The sequence below is a fragment of the Doryrhamphus excisus genome, linkage group LG1, assembly GCF_037039965.1.
Source record: "Doryrhamphus excisus strain RoL-2023G ecotype Guam linkage group LG1, RoL_Dexc_Guam_v1.1, whole genome shotgun sequence".
Lineage (NCBI taxonomy): Eukaryota > Metazoa > Chordata > Actinopteri > Syngnathiformes > Syngnathidae > Doryrhamphus > Doryrhamphus excisus.
Window position 1 is genome coordinate 14,706,162 of NC_136357.1, and position 14,148 is coordinate 14,720,309.

The following is a 14,148-nucleotide window of genomic DNA, read 5'->3' on the forward strand; positions in this document are numbered from 1 at the left end:
AAGTATTCATTTACTAAAACGTCCTTTTTCTCTTTGGGCTTTTTTCGTCAGAGGTCACCACAGCAAATCAATCTCCTCCATCCAACCCTGTCTTCTGCATCTGTCACTCTCACACCAACTACCCTCATGTCCTCCTTCACTACATCCATAAACCTCCTCTTTGGTCTTCCTCTACGCCTCCTACCTGGCAGCATCCTTCTACCAATATATCCACTATCTCTCCTCTGGACATGTCCCAACCATCTCAGTCTGGCCTCTCTGACTTTATCTCCAAGGCCTCTAACATGTAATGTCCCTTTGATGTACTGGTTCCTGATCCTATCCATCCTGGTCACTCCCAATGAGAACTTCAGCATCCACATCTGTGCTACCTCCAGTTCTGCTTCCTGTCTTTTCCTCAGTGGTACTGTGTCTAGACTAGGGGTCCCAAACACGCGGCCCGCGGGCCAAATGTGGCCCGCAGGACATTAGTTTGAGGCCCCCGCCTTGATATGAAAGTTTAGTGTTAGTGCGGCCCGCGCAAGTTTGATATGGATGCTGTATGGTATCATGTACCCAGAAATTTTTTTTTACGTTTGATTAATGTTCATGTTAAAGGTTAAATAACTGTTAATAGTTATCCTCCCTATCCGTGTGGAAGTGGTAAGGCTATTTAAGTTTAAAGGAAATAACTTGAAGGCTACTGTTTAGGTCGCTAGTTCTCTAGTTTGCGAGTTAGCATGTGTCTCAAGACCCTGCAGTTATATGTTGTAAATAAAAAGAGTATAAATGTGACTATAGTCGTGTTTTGTCATGCCTACAGGGCTCTAATAATGCTTTGTTAATTTTAATCTGAAAAAAAATTGTCTACCCACCAACTATATGTGGTTTCTTAAGTTTTTATTCTTTGCTGTTTTATTATGATTATTATATTTATTTATTACTGATTGATTGATTTTTTTTATTCTTGATTTGTTTATTTTTCATCTTATTTTGTGCAGAAAAGTAAAAATTAAGATATTTGAGAACAGTGGAATGTTTTATCAGAGCTTTTATTGTAGAAAATCGGAACCAAAGCACTGAAATGTTTGTATATTTTTCTGTTTTTAATAAATGCGTTTTTTGGGGGGGGGAGTCTGATGTGGCCCAGTCTCACCCAGACTCTAGCTCCAGTGGACCCCAAGTAAATTGAGTTTGAGACCCCTCCTCTAGACCAAACAACATGGCTGGTTTCACCACAGTTTAGTGTACCATTCCTTTCATTTTGCGGAAACTCTTCTATCACACATCACGCCTGACACTTTTCTCCACCTGTTCCATCCTGCAATAATGGAGCACAACCTACCATAAAAATGATGGACTGTTCATATCTTTGTAATGGGGTCAACTTTACCAATGTCCTTATTTTCTCCACTGTATACTATATATTCTTAATGACATGTATATATATTATGTATATGTTTCTGCTGGTGCAGGACTTCCTGGGCCAGGCCTTCTGCACACTGGGAGAGATCGTGGGCTCACTGGGAAGCCGCTTGGAAAAGCCTTTGATGTAAGTAGAAGATGGTATCAGCGTATCCTCTGCCTTTTTAATTAGACGCTTTGGTTTCCTGCAGAAGGCCAAAAGGCAGCGGCGCGCTAATCAGGGCGCAGCCATCATTATCTGTCATCACCACGCCTCCACTCAGCGCCGTCAATCCCGAACGCACATGTTTTAGGGTGATGTTGATGAGAGCTTGAAGAGCAGCGGGCTGAATGACATAGTGTAAACATGGCGGCGTGGTAAACAGCGTCTAGTCAGAGAGACAGCTCGCCTACCCAAAGGGAACATGACCAAGCTTCAGCGCAAGTGAACCCTCATTTAGATTCGTCATTCATATAAACTAGGAATAAGTCCTGCTTATGTAAAAACATGCATAGTTGTCCCTCGCTATGTCGGGGTTCGAACATTTATTGCTCACTTTATTGCGTTTTTTTCAAAGAAGTGTTACTGAATTAGTGATTGGCCGCATCACATTCTAAATATATATAAAAAGCCTTAAAAATGTCAGTTTTTCATACTGTAAACTCTATGATATGCCTCTCACAATTATGAAACACATTTTAGATTCAGTTGTACACATTAAGAAATAATTACAGACATAAGTATACAGTATTGAACTTACACAACATCACATCTTGTCAGAGTGTCTTCCTGCTGTAAAATGCTGAGTGAATTGACATGTGAGACAGCGCCCTCTAGTGGATTCATAGCTGCAGCAGTGTTTTTCCCCCTGCAGATAGTGCCATCACTTTGACACTTCTACTTAAGCAACCATAAAAATGCTAATTATATTTACAATTTAAAGCAGACAAGACCTTTTCGAATAGGCGTGATAGCAAATGCCAAACAGAAATAGGCTGGGTTTTATAGTGTGACTTAACGTGGCGTAGAATAATTTAGTATGATGTAGCTTAACAGCGCATTATATCGTAGTGTAAGATAGTGTAGCCTAAAGTAATGTAACATAAAGAAACATTCATTCATTTTCTACCGCTTATCCTCACGGGGGTGGCGAGGGGTGCCGGAGCCTATCCCAGCTGTCTTCAGGCAAGAGGCGGGGTACACCCTGGACTGGTCGCCAGCCAATCACAGGGCACATATAGACAAACAACCATTCACACTCACATTCATACCTATGGACAATTTGGAGTTGCCAATTAACCTAGCATGTTTTTGGAATGTGGGAGGAAACCGGAGTACCCGGAGAAAACCCACGCATGCACGGGGAGAACATGCAAACTCCACACATAGATGGCCGAGGGTGGAATTGAACCCTGGTCTCCTAGCGCTAACCACTCGTTCGCCGCGCCGCCCATAAAGCAACATAACATTTCAATTATTTTCTGTCATGCCCACGCTAAGTGACAGACATCACCCCCCCTTGTTTGAAATACCAGAGAAACAGATATTTATTCACCCCTCCCCCCAGTATTTGAGAAGCACTGCCGTAACGTAACATAGGTATCATAACATAACACAACATACTGCAGCACAACATAATATAACATAATGACTTAATGACATGACATAGCATCAACAAAACATTTTACTTGTGTGAAAACGTCCAAAACGTCCCCACAGTAAAGGTAAGATGTTGAGAGAGAGAAGTGGAGGCCACACACACGTAAGATGGAGCATGTGAGGCTTGGTGTAATGGTTGTTCAGCCTCAGGAGGAAAACAAAAACAAACACACAGCCCTCTCCATGCTGTCTGTGACGGTATGTGTATACGATAGATATGTTTGTTTGTGTGTGTATACTGTATATATATGGTCGTATGTGTGTGTGTTAGATGACTGATGCAGCTTTAAGGTCTCAGTTGAGAAAATGACAGAAGAAGAAATGTGATGTAAGAATGTGTTTCTGTGGACAACTTATGTAATCATGTCAGCCTGCAGTCATTCACTCTTTCAACGGTTCTTTCTTTAAATTTCATAATCATTCCTTTTTCTATATTTATATTCACTGGTGTGTTTTTCAGTGCGACTTTGTGGCTTTTTTGCTCGCTGGGCTGATTTTGAGCACGCGTCGCCTGTCTGCTCACTAGACTGGAAGATGCGAATAAAATGAAAAAATGAAGCAATGAAAACTCGTGAGCTGTAACATTATGTCCCCCCCCTTCCAAAAAAAATAATAAAAAAATGCAACTTTATTTCTGGATGATGCCACTAAGCGATAGATAGCAGCCTTGGTGCCTCATTGTCTACTTCAGGGGTGTCCCAAGAGCAGACTGTGGGTCACAGGGTGTTTTTTAATGGCTGGCAGCACATTGTTGAAATTAAAGAAAAAAAGAAAAGACAACTGCAACTATGCGGGAAAAAAGAGCTAAAAGGTGTAAAGTAAAAAGGAAAAGATGAAATGTTGACATTAACTAATTCATTACCAAAGACGTATGTATACATTTTGTTCAACAAGAACGCCCGATCTCAAATAAGTCTTTTACGTTTTTTGCACCAGAGGCAAAAAGAGGTGATGATGCAAGTACACAATAGAAGAGATCGTGTTTAGTGCAGTTTTAAGTCGTAAAAACAGCCAAAAGGAAGAGCTTGCCATACAATCTTTCCCATGTATTAAAGCACTCCACAGGAAGGAGGAAGTGGATATGGATGGAGGAGTGTAACATGCAGGATGAAGTGAAAATGATCAATAATTCAATGTGTTTTTTTGTAAAATAAATTATTTTGAGGGCTGCACGGCGGTCAAGTGGTTAGCGCGCAGACCTCACAGCTAGGAGACCAGGATTCAATTCCACCCTCGGGAATCTCTGTGTGGAGTTTGCATGTTCTCCCCGTGCATGCGTGGGTTTTCTCCGGGTACTCTGGTTTCCTCCCACATTCCAAAAACATGCTAGGTTAATTGGAGACTCCAAATTGTCCATAGGTATGAATGTGAGTGTGAATGGTTGTTTGTCTATATGTGCCCTGTGATTGGCTGGCGACCAGTCCAGGGTGTACCCCGCCTCTCGCCCGAAGACAGCTGGGATAGGCTCCAGCAACCCCTGCGACTCTAGTGAGGAAAAGCGGTAGAAAATGAATGAATGAATGAATGAATGAATTATTTTGATGTTAAAATGTTTTTTGTGTAGTTTATGTTGTGGTATAGTTGTTAAGTCTAATTTATTGGTATGTTCCATGTTTATATGACCTTATTCTATAACATATTCTATATGCCTTGAAAGATCAGTCAGAATTCTCTAAAATGGCCGATACTGCAGGGATGTCCTTAGATAATTGTCTGTAGTGAATGAGTCAATAATTCTAATAATATGCTTTGTCACTGATAACACAAAGGTGATATGACAGACAATATTTACTTATCATCTTGGAAATAAAATGTTTCCACGTCAATCCATGTATTTTCTATGGCGCTTATTCTCCACGTACCCCTGCAATTTGCACGCATAACCCTGGTTGGGAATCACTGTTCTATAGTGTGTTCTTCTTCTGTCTTTCAGTGGGATCCCAGGGAAGAAATGTGGAAACTTCATCGTGAGAGCAGAGGAGCTGAGCAACTGCAGGGTGAGACACAAACATCATTTATTAACATTCATTAGCATTAACAGCTGCTATTGTGTCGTGAAATATGATTGTCATTAAGATTCATGCATTATTCACTGGGAAAGGAAGAAAAATATCAAAGAAAATGTGACATTTTAACCAAAGTGGTCGAAAAAAAACCTCACATTTGCTGGGATGTTAACCCAAATGTAACGTAATCTTCTTCAAAAGTTGAATGCAAATAAGCAAAACAGATCTGTAAATGCCTTTTGGCACTGAGACTGTCAGTAAGATGCTTGGTGCTGCTGTCTCAAATTAGAAGGCTGGTATCCAAAAGTGGCCTTTCTATAAATAGCATCACAATTCTGCCAGAAAAAGTGATGATGTAATCAACGTTTTACATTTTTTTTTCATTGGTAATGGAAATGGTCATTTTTTTTTGACCGTGTATACAAGTTGTATACATCTGAAATACATCCCATAATGCAAGTTCCACATGTCCAAAACGAAGTAGGAAGAAGCACAGCTTATTATCTAACCACTGTCTGTTTCACATCAATTATCATACATTTGTTCACTTCCTGTACTCTAAATGTACTCTTTGCCAATTTTTTATATATTGTATATTGTATAACAATGTGGTACAATAGGAGTCAAGGTATATATCAGTAAATTATATAACAGTTAATAATAATGAAATATAATAACATTTACACTTAAATGGTATTACAAAATGCATTCGAGAATTTTATTACAAAATGCGGCAAAATTACATTTGAATAATTTAATTATAAATAAATTAAATAAATAAATACATTATATTCTTATCACTCACTTTGTATCTATAAATTTGGATGTACAATTTGTTACATTTAAGTAAGCTGGAAATCGGATATGTGTGTGTGTGTAGGTATACACACAAAACTGTCCCTTTGTGATGTCACAGAGAAGTTGTCCTCCTTATATGGGCGTGGCTGTAAGCCAGATAAGCTCTCTGCTCTCCTCCAAGCTCTGCTTCCCGCGCCTTCCCCCAAGCTCTGCTACTCTGTTTACGAAACAAGCTCAGGCAGAAGTTATTGTATTTGGTGATTCCCAGCAAGAGGAAAATATTTTCATCTGTCAACAATATTTCACACGGGACTGTTTTTGTGAGCATGAAATATCGGCCAAACTGTTGCTGGAGCCAGAAGCAGCGCGGCCTCGCAGGGAAAGGAGGGAGGCACAAGTCCAAGGAATAGGTGCAGATTCTGGAAATTTTCCATGCGGGTTATTGTGTGTAACTGCTCTACAGGAGTCCACAACTCAATACAAAGGGTCAAAAACTGAGCATAAAGGTCCCCTTTAACTTTAAATAAATAAATGACGCTAATGTAGCTTTGAGTTGACAGTAGTGGTTCTCACTTACTTTCTGTCATGCCCCACTCAGGGGACTGATATGTACGAGTACGATAAATGTATGAGTACCATAAATTTGTACATGTTGGCAGGTCTGCACTAACATTGAAAGTACTCCCTGCGTACTCAATGCTTCCCCCATAGAAGCGCTGCTCTAAAGGGAGCAGCGGTTGAACATGCTGTGCAGTGTGTCGCCATGGCAGACGTCGAGCTGCATAAACGTCTCATTTATTTATTCACTGTGTTGCTTGCTCCTCGTCTTTGCAGGAGTCAGTCATGCTGCAGTTTTGTGGCAACAAACTGGACAAGAAGGATTTCTTTGGGAAGTCGGATCCTTTCCTCGTCTTTTACCGCAGTAACGAAGACAGATCGTAAGTTGACAAGCCGCTTGCTCCTCTGTGCTCGTCCAGTCATTGAACTAACCAAACATGTCTCTCGCACACATACTACACATTAAAGGAGGCATACAATATAGACGCCGATTGTTCACGCTCCAGAAACTGCCATGTACGCTCTATAAGCTCTAAACGGCTTCTTTTACTCTTATATAATCCTATGTACTCCGTGTTTAGTTTGTATACATCATTCAATGCCCAAGAGGTTGATATACACCAGTTAACCCTATGCTATGATTAATGCTCCATTAGTTTCATAGAATCCAGTATTCCCTTGTTTATTGCGGTTAATTTGCAATTCACTGCGATAAGTGAATTCCTGCAAAGTGGGATTATTCATAGTTAGGAACCAGGAAACCTGTTTACAACTGTTTAACTATGTTTTTTTTAAACATTGTTAGAGCCATCTCGTATACAGTTACCCATATAGTCACCTTTACATTCGTATTACCCAATATGGCCACAACATTCATTCATTCATTTTCTACCGCTTTTTCCTCACGAGGGTCGCAGGGGGGCTGGAGCCTATCCCAGCTGTCTTCGGGCGAGAAGCGGGGTACACCCTGGACTGGTCGCCAGCCAATCACAGGGCACATATAGACAAACAACCATTCACACTCACATTCATACCTACAATGGTAACTAGGTGTCAATAATTGAAGAGCTTGCAACCAAAAGGCGCTAAATCCATTTTGACTGATTTCGAGAAAATCAATGAATTTTAATTACGCACATATCAATCTATTTGGTCATCAAGTCTATATTGCAAATGAAAGAGCTATCAATATAGGTCATAAAAATGCATGCTATAAAAATCCTGCACACACCATGTATTTTATGTATTTTTTGTAATTATTTTTTTTTTCGGATTTAGCGCCTTTTGGCTGAAATAAATTTGAAGTCACCTTTAACTTCTTCAATGGCATTGTTGTAAAAGAATGTAAGGTGCTTTAATGTGTTATACTAATAAAATAATTACAACACAGAAGCCATTCTCAAAGTACAATACCCCCCCCCCACCCACACACACACACACACACACACACATGCACTCGTTCACCTTCACACATTACAGAAACAAAATGTTATAACCTACCACTAGTACACTGTTACTGATAAAATTTTGTTAAGATATTATAGCACAAATTTACATCATCCACATTCCATGATGATCAGCTTTAACACAACTCAACATACCCAATTATACAAGACAATGGTACAAGACATGTCATACATTGCAGGTGCATTCAACTGTAGGCTGCAGTGGAGCGACACATGAAAAATAACAATTTGCAGACAATAATACAAATTTTATTAAAAGCAGTGCTCATATTTGACTTCACCATGAAGGTGACAGCGACAAAAATCATCTCATTACAAACTCTTTACATTGTAAAGAGCCACACGCACATCAATTCTCTAACACCAAATGGCACATATGGGACTCATGAAAAACATGCAACTTCGTGAAAATTGGATTTAGCGCCTTTTGGTTGCAAGCTCTTCAATTGTTTGGTGAGACTTGAGCAACAGGTTTTATTGCAAGTTTAAATAATCCCATACAGCCACAATAATAACACAGTAATCATAATCATAATAATGGCCACAACAATAACCCATTATTATGATTAATATGATTAATATTAAGATTAGTATGATCCCATTATTATGATTATTATAATGGGTTATTGTTGTGGCCATTATTATGATTATGATTACTGTGTTATTGTTGTTACTGTATGGGATTATTTAAACTTGCAATAAAACCCGTTGCTCAAGTCTCACCAAACAATTATTGACACCTATTTACCATTGTAGGTATGAATGTGAGTGTGAATGGTTGTTTGTCTATATGTGCCCTGTGATTGGCTGGCGACCAGTCCAGGGTGTACCCTGCCTATCACCCAAAGTCAGCTGGGATAGGCTCTAGCATACCCCCGCGACCCTCATGAGAATATGCGGCATAGAAAATAGATGGATGAATGTATACTTACCAATGTAGAATACTACATCTACAAGTTGTGGTCTTAATGGCTTACTGTATTTGTATTTTAGTGACTTCACCCATTTGCTTTAAAATGCTTAATTTGGGTAAAAATTATGTACAATTCACTTAAATATGCATTGAATATGAATCATAGGCCATAGTCAACCACACAAAAGTGATTATGTGATGAACACAATACACGATATGGAACTATTGACACATAGATTGAGGACCGAAGAAGACATACTATGTGGAGAAAAATAGGTGAAATGGACAAAAATCAAGGAAATGACTCAAATTGCACCGTGACAGGGAATGTGGGGTAGCCAAATTGTGTGATGTGTATGTCCAGTGCCCCCTTTTTGTTTTGAGTGTTTGTATTGCTGTTTATGTGTTGTTTAAAAAAATATAAAAATAAATAAAAATAAAGTATTAAAAAAAAAGTGATTATGTACTTATCTCAACGGGAATAAGCGTTTGTCGACATAGCCGAAACAAAAACGAGCCATTGCTTTAACATTTATCTGTAATTTTGTCTTGACGCATAAGGAGAATGGGTGATAATAAAGGATTATGTTTTTCTCCCTTTGTGCATGTTTGTTTTGATTCACATGATATTTTGTACTTTTATCCAACAGAGCTGTGAATGTTCTTGTATGTCTTCGCTATATCGCTGTCATGAACTGACTAAACCAGGGGTGGGCAAACTACGGCCCGGGGGCCACATCTGGCCCGCCAAGTGTTTGAATACAGCCCGCCCAATCTTTCCAAAGTATTTCATTTAAATTCAACATACAACCTGGCATCATGGCCTGAGCCAACCTTTTGATGGTTTTATCAATTTCGTTTTTTGACATGGTCTGTTGTTTACAAAGTGCTCCTGAAAAAAGGGACACAAGCACATAATAATAATAATAATAATAATAATAATAATAATAATAATAATTATTAGTATTATTATTATTATTATTATTAGATTATTATATTATGATTATTAGAACTATTATGATTATTATAATTATTATATTAATGCTAATTATTATATTAATTATATATAATATTATTGTTATATTTGCATATTTTACATAATAATAATATAATAATTATTATTTTAATTTTATTGTAATTATTATAATATTTTATTATTTTTAAAATATTTAAATATAAAATAATAAATAATAATAGCAGATTGCATGACAATTTTACAGATACAATAATACCAGGTGGACTGTTACGTGTAAAATATATAGTCTCCCCCCCCCCCCCCCCGTAAATTTTGTCATATCAATGCGGCCGGCGAGTCAAAAAGTTTGACTCACCCCTGGACTAAACTGACAGCAGGTACTTTTTTTAGTAATAATGAGACAAGTCGGTGGCACGGCGGTGTAGTGGTTAGCGTGCAGACCTTGCAGCTGGGAGACTAGGGTTCAATTCCCACCCTCGGCCATCTCTGTGTGGAGTTTGCGGTAGAAAATGAATGAATGAATGAATGAGACAAGTCAAGTCAAACTTATTTATATAGCCCTTAATCACAAGGACTTGATGATGTCACGCCCTGTGTGGGTTACGACGTGACAGTTTGTCTGTGTTCCCTGTCTGGGCTTAAGTTTCCGTCTTTGACACCCTTATTTTGTATGGAACTTCCTGCTTTGCCCCGTCTTCCTTCTTTGCCCCAATCATCCACACCTGTCCCTAATTTCTCTTTGTATTTTGCTTCTCTCTGCGTGGGATCATTATCGTTTGTCTGTCAAATCCTGAGTTGCTTTAGCCTTCTGCTGCTGTTATTGCACAGAATAAATAGTTTTACCTGCATTTGTTCTTGTTCTCTGCATCCTGGGGTCGAAGCTCCCGAGGGTTTCATTGTACATGTTTATATCTACTTTGCTTTCAAATTTGTTTATTTTATTCCAGTTATATACAAAATATGGTTTTGAATGGACCAAATGTTCCATACAGAAAAATCAAGTCAAACCTTGGTTTTGTAGAGCTGGAGACAACTACTTCCCCCTGGCCATCAAACTGCTGAATGCCAAATAAGCCCCTCTACCTGCCCATACGCACACGCAGAACTTAAATTCATTCATTTTCCTCACGAGGGTCGCGGAGGGTGCTGGAGCCTATCCCAGCTGTCTTTGGGCGACAGGCAGGGTACACCCTGGACTGGTCGCCAGCCAATCACAGGGCACATATAGACAAACAACCATTCACACTCACATTCATACCTATGGGTAATTTGGAGTCGCCAATTAACCTAGCATGTTTTTGGAATGTGGGAGGAAACCGGAGTACCCGGAGAAAACCCACGCATGCACGGGGAGAACATGCAAACTCCACACAGAGATGGCCAAGGGTGGAATTGAACCCTGGTCTCCTAGCTGTGAGGTCTGTGCGCTAACCACACGACCGCCGTGCCACCCAGAACTTAAATTATTATTATTTATTCTAAATTATTACAATTTTTATTTTTTATTTTTTATTTTTTATTTTTTATTTTTTATTTTTTATTTTTTATTTTTTATTTTTTATTTTTTATTTTTTATTTTTTATTTTTTATTTTTACACGGGAGCCAGGCAACGACATTTCGTTAGCAATTTCACTGCTGTGTTATTGTGCAATGACAAAGAAAGTCTATGTCTATGTATGATTGATGATGAGGTCAAAACTTTTTTCCAAAATGTTGCCTTGGTTTTTCTCTTTTTCTCAGTTTTGTACAATATCACACTTAACAAACTAATCAGTTCAACCTCTAAAAACCTCCAAACAAAGCACCCTACGTGTTGATGACCCACTATGGATGTTTTTACAGAGTGTAACTGCAAAGTAACACCATGGAGCCACAAATACAGTTGAAAGTTACTCACTATAAAATGTTTTTTGTCAATATTTCGGGGTGTCGGGAACAAATTAATTGGACGTACATTTTTTCCCAAGAGAAAAATTGCACCATGTGTATGTACCGTTACACCCCGATCCAAATCTTCTGTAATGTAGTCTAGTAATGGTTTAGAGTTCTGGTCAGTCCATTGAGAGTGGAGTGCGGGTAAAAGGACATAAAGAAGACGAGCGATGCATACATGTTGTCGTTTGTCCCCCAGATGCTTTTATTCAAGCAGGCCTCGCACTTAACACATTCTCCTTTTGTGCAGCTGCATATCCTCTCATGCGGCCTAAATGTTACCCCTCAGGGGTTCCAACCTTGGCGCACCGCGGACGCAATGTGCCGAGTTCAACGTAGGAAAGAGCAGGAAGTGTTTGTTTTGGGTTGGAGCAGGTAGACGCAGCTTGTTGTCTCTAGGTTGAAGAGGTGTCCTAACCAGGTTGTGTGTCTCGCAGCTTCACAATTTGCCACAAAACGGAAGTGGTGAAGAACACTTTGGATCCCGTCTGGCAGGCCTTCAAGATTCCCGTCAGAGCGCTCTGCAACGGCGACTACGACAGGTAGGCCGTGACCTCATAAACTCCTCTCATTGCAAAACCTCAATAAAATTTTTTTATTTGTGACTGTTAATACATTTCCCCATCATTCGTTACCTTTTTGGTAACTTTTCGCATTTGATTTCCCAAAAGGTGAAAAGTAAAAACTTCAAATTTGTACTTTCTCTTTTTCTGCAGCGCCAAATCACAACAGTTATTCCATGACACTTTAGACCAGGGGTCTCAAACACGCGGTTTGCCCGCGGGACACTAGTTTGAGGCCCCCTGCCTTGATATGAAAGTATAATGTTAGTGCGGCCCGCGCAAGTTTGATATGGATGCTGTATGGTATCATGTACCCAGAAAAATTATTACGTTTGATTAATGTTCATGTTAAAGGTTAAATAACTGTTAATAGTTATCCTCCCTATCCGTGTGGAAGTGGTAAGTTTTTGGCTTTTTTAAGTTTAAAGGAAATAACTTGGAGGCTACTGTTTAGGTCGCTAGCTCTCTAGTTTGCAATGTGTCTCAAGACCCTGCAGTTGCGCAATATGTTGTAAATAAGAGTATAAATGTGACTATAGTCGTGTTTTGTCATGCTTTGTATTTAAAGACAAACCTTTCAATAATATATGAATATACACAGTATATAAAAAATAGAGATAGATTTCATCCTTGATTTCACAGCAACTTAAGCCATACTGTTGAACAATGAAAGCATGAACACCCATTCATTTTCTTTGCCGCTTATCCTCACTAGGGTAGCGGGTATACTAGAGCCTATCCCAGCTGTCTTCGGGCGGGAGGCGGGGTACACACTGGACTGGCCGCCAGCCAATCACAGGGCACATGTAGACAAACAACCATTCACACTCACATTCATACCTATGGACAATTTGGAGTCACCAATTAACCTAGCATGTTTTTGGAATGTGGGAGGAAACCGGAGTACCCGGAGAAAACCCACATAAGCACGGGGAGAACATATGTGGCCTACATGCTACCGACTTAACCACGGTGCGGTCTTAAAGAATGAACATGCAGTATAATTTGTATTAATGATCTCCACTTACTACTTAATGAGGAGCATCGAGGAAAAGATTCATCTTCTTTCCTCTGTTCTTAATTCTACAGTCAAATGTGCAGGCTCGTATACGCTCAGTCTATGTGTCATTTAAATATATACGTATAAGCAGCACTCCGTATAGATTGGAGTGCACCCTTTGCTTCATTCCCGGTTAAAAAGATTAAGAAGAGGGAGCACTCCATGTTTTAATCAGCTGATATTCCAGCGCACACTGATCAGCAGCTCAGAAATTACCTGGACACCCCCACTTGTTTGACAAAGACGAGGATTTGCATTTGGAACGACTTGACCTTAAACCGGCAGCAGCTCCATAGAAAAAATTCATTTTTCATACATGTCTTAAAAGGGGAACTGCTGCATTTTTTTTACTTTGCCCACCATTCACAGTCTTTATGTCAGGGGTCTCAAACTCAATTTACCTGGGGGCCACTGGAGCTAGGGTCTGGGTGAGGTTGGGCCGCATCAGGTTAAAAAAAAAAAAAAAAAAAGATATATGTATAATATATATATATATATATATATATATATATATATATATCAAAAAAATAAAAATATAATAAAAGTATTAATAAATATTAATTATATTAAACATTAATAAATATATATAATATAATAGTCTTCAATGCTTCTGCTATACCCTCCACTTTTTCAGTGCTTTGGTTCTTTGCAAAAGCTCTGATAAAACATGAAATTATAATAAATTATTATAAATAAATTTTTATTGATTATTCAATTATTAAATAAATGTTTAATGTTAATTTTTATTTTTCAACACAAAATAAGATGGAAAAATAAATAAGCAAATGAAAAAACAAATGAAACAAGTGAAACAAATTAACAAATTAATTTT

The 14,148-nt window shown here is 38.8% G+C and overlaps 1 protein-coding gene across 1 annotated transcript in view; it reads left to right on the forward strand.

Moving 5' to 3' along the window:
• The window catches only part of LOC131131723 (copine-8-like), a 59,834-nt gene that overhangs the window by 30,048 nt on the left and 15,638 nt on the right, over positions 1 to 14,148 (forward strand). The window contains exons 6-9 of the mRNA XM_058076682.2: positions 1,455 to 1,531; positions 4,977 to 5,040; positions 6,682 to 6,785; positions 12,131 to 12,235. Coding sequence (XP_057932665.1) covers positions 1,455 to 1,531; positions 4,977 to 5,040; positions 6,682 to 6,785; positions 12,131 to 12,235 — 350 coding nt within the window. The remainder of the gene's footprint in view (positions 1 to 1,454; positions 1,532 to 4,976; positions 5,041 to 6,681; positions 6,786 to 12,130; positions 12,236 to 14,148) is intronic.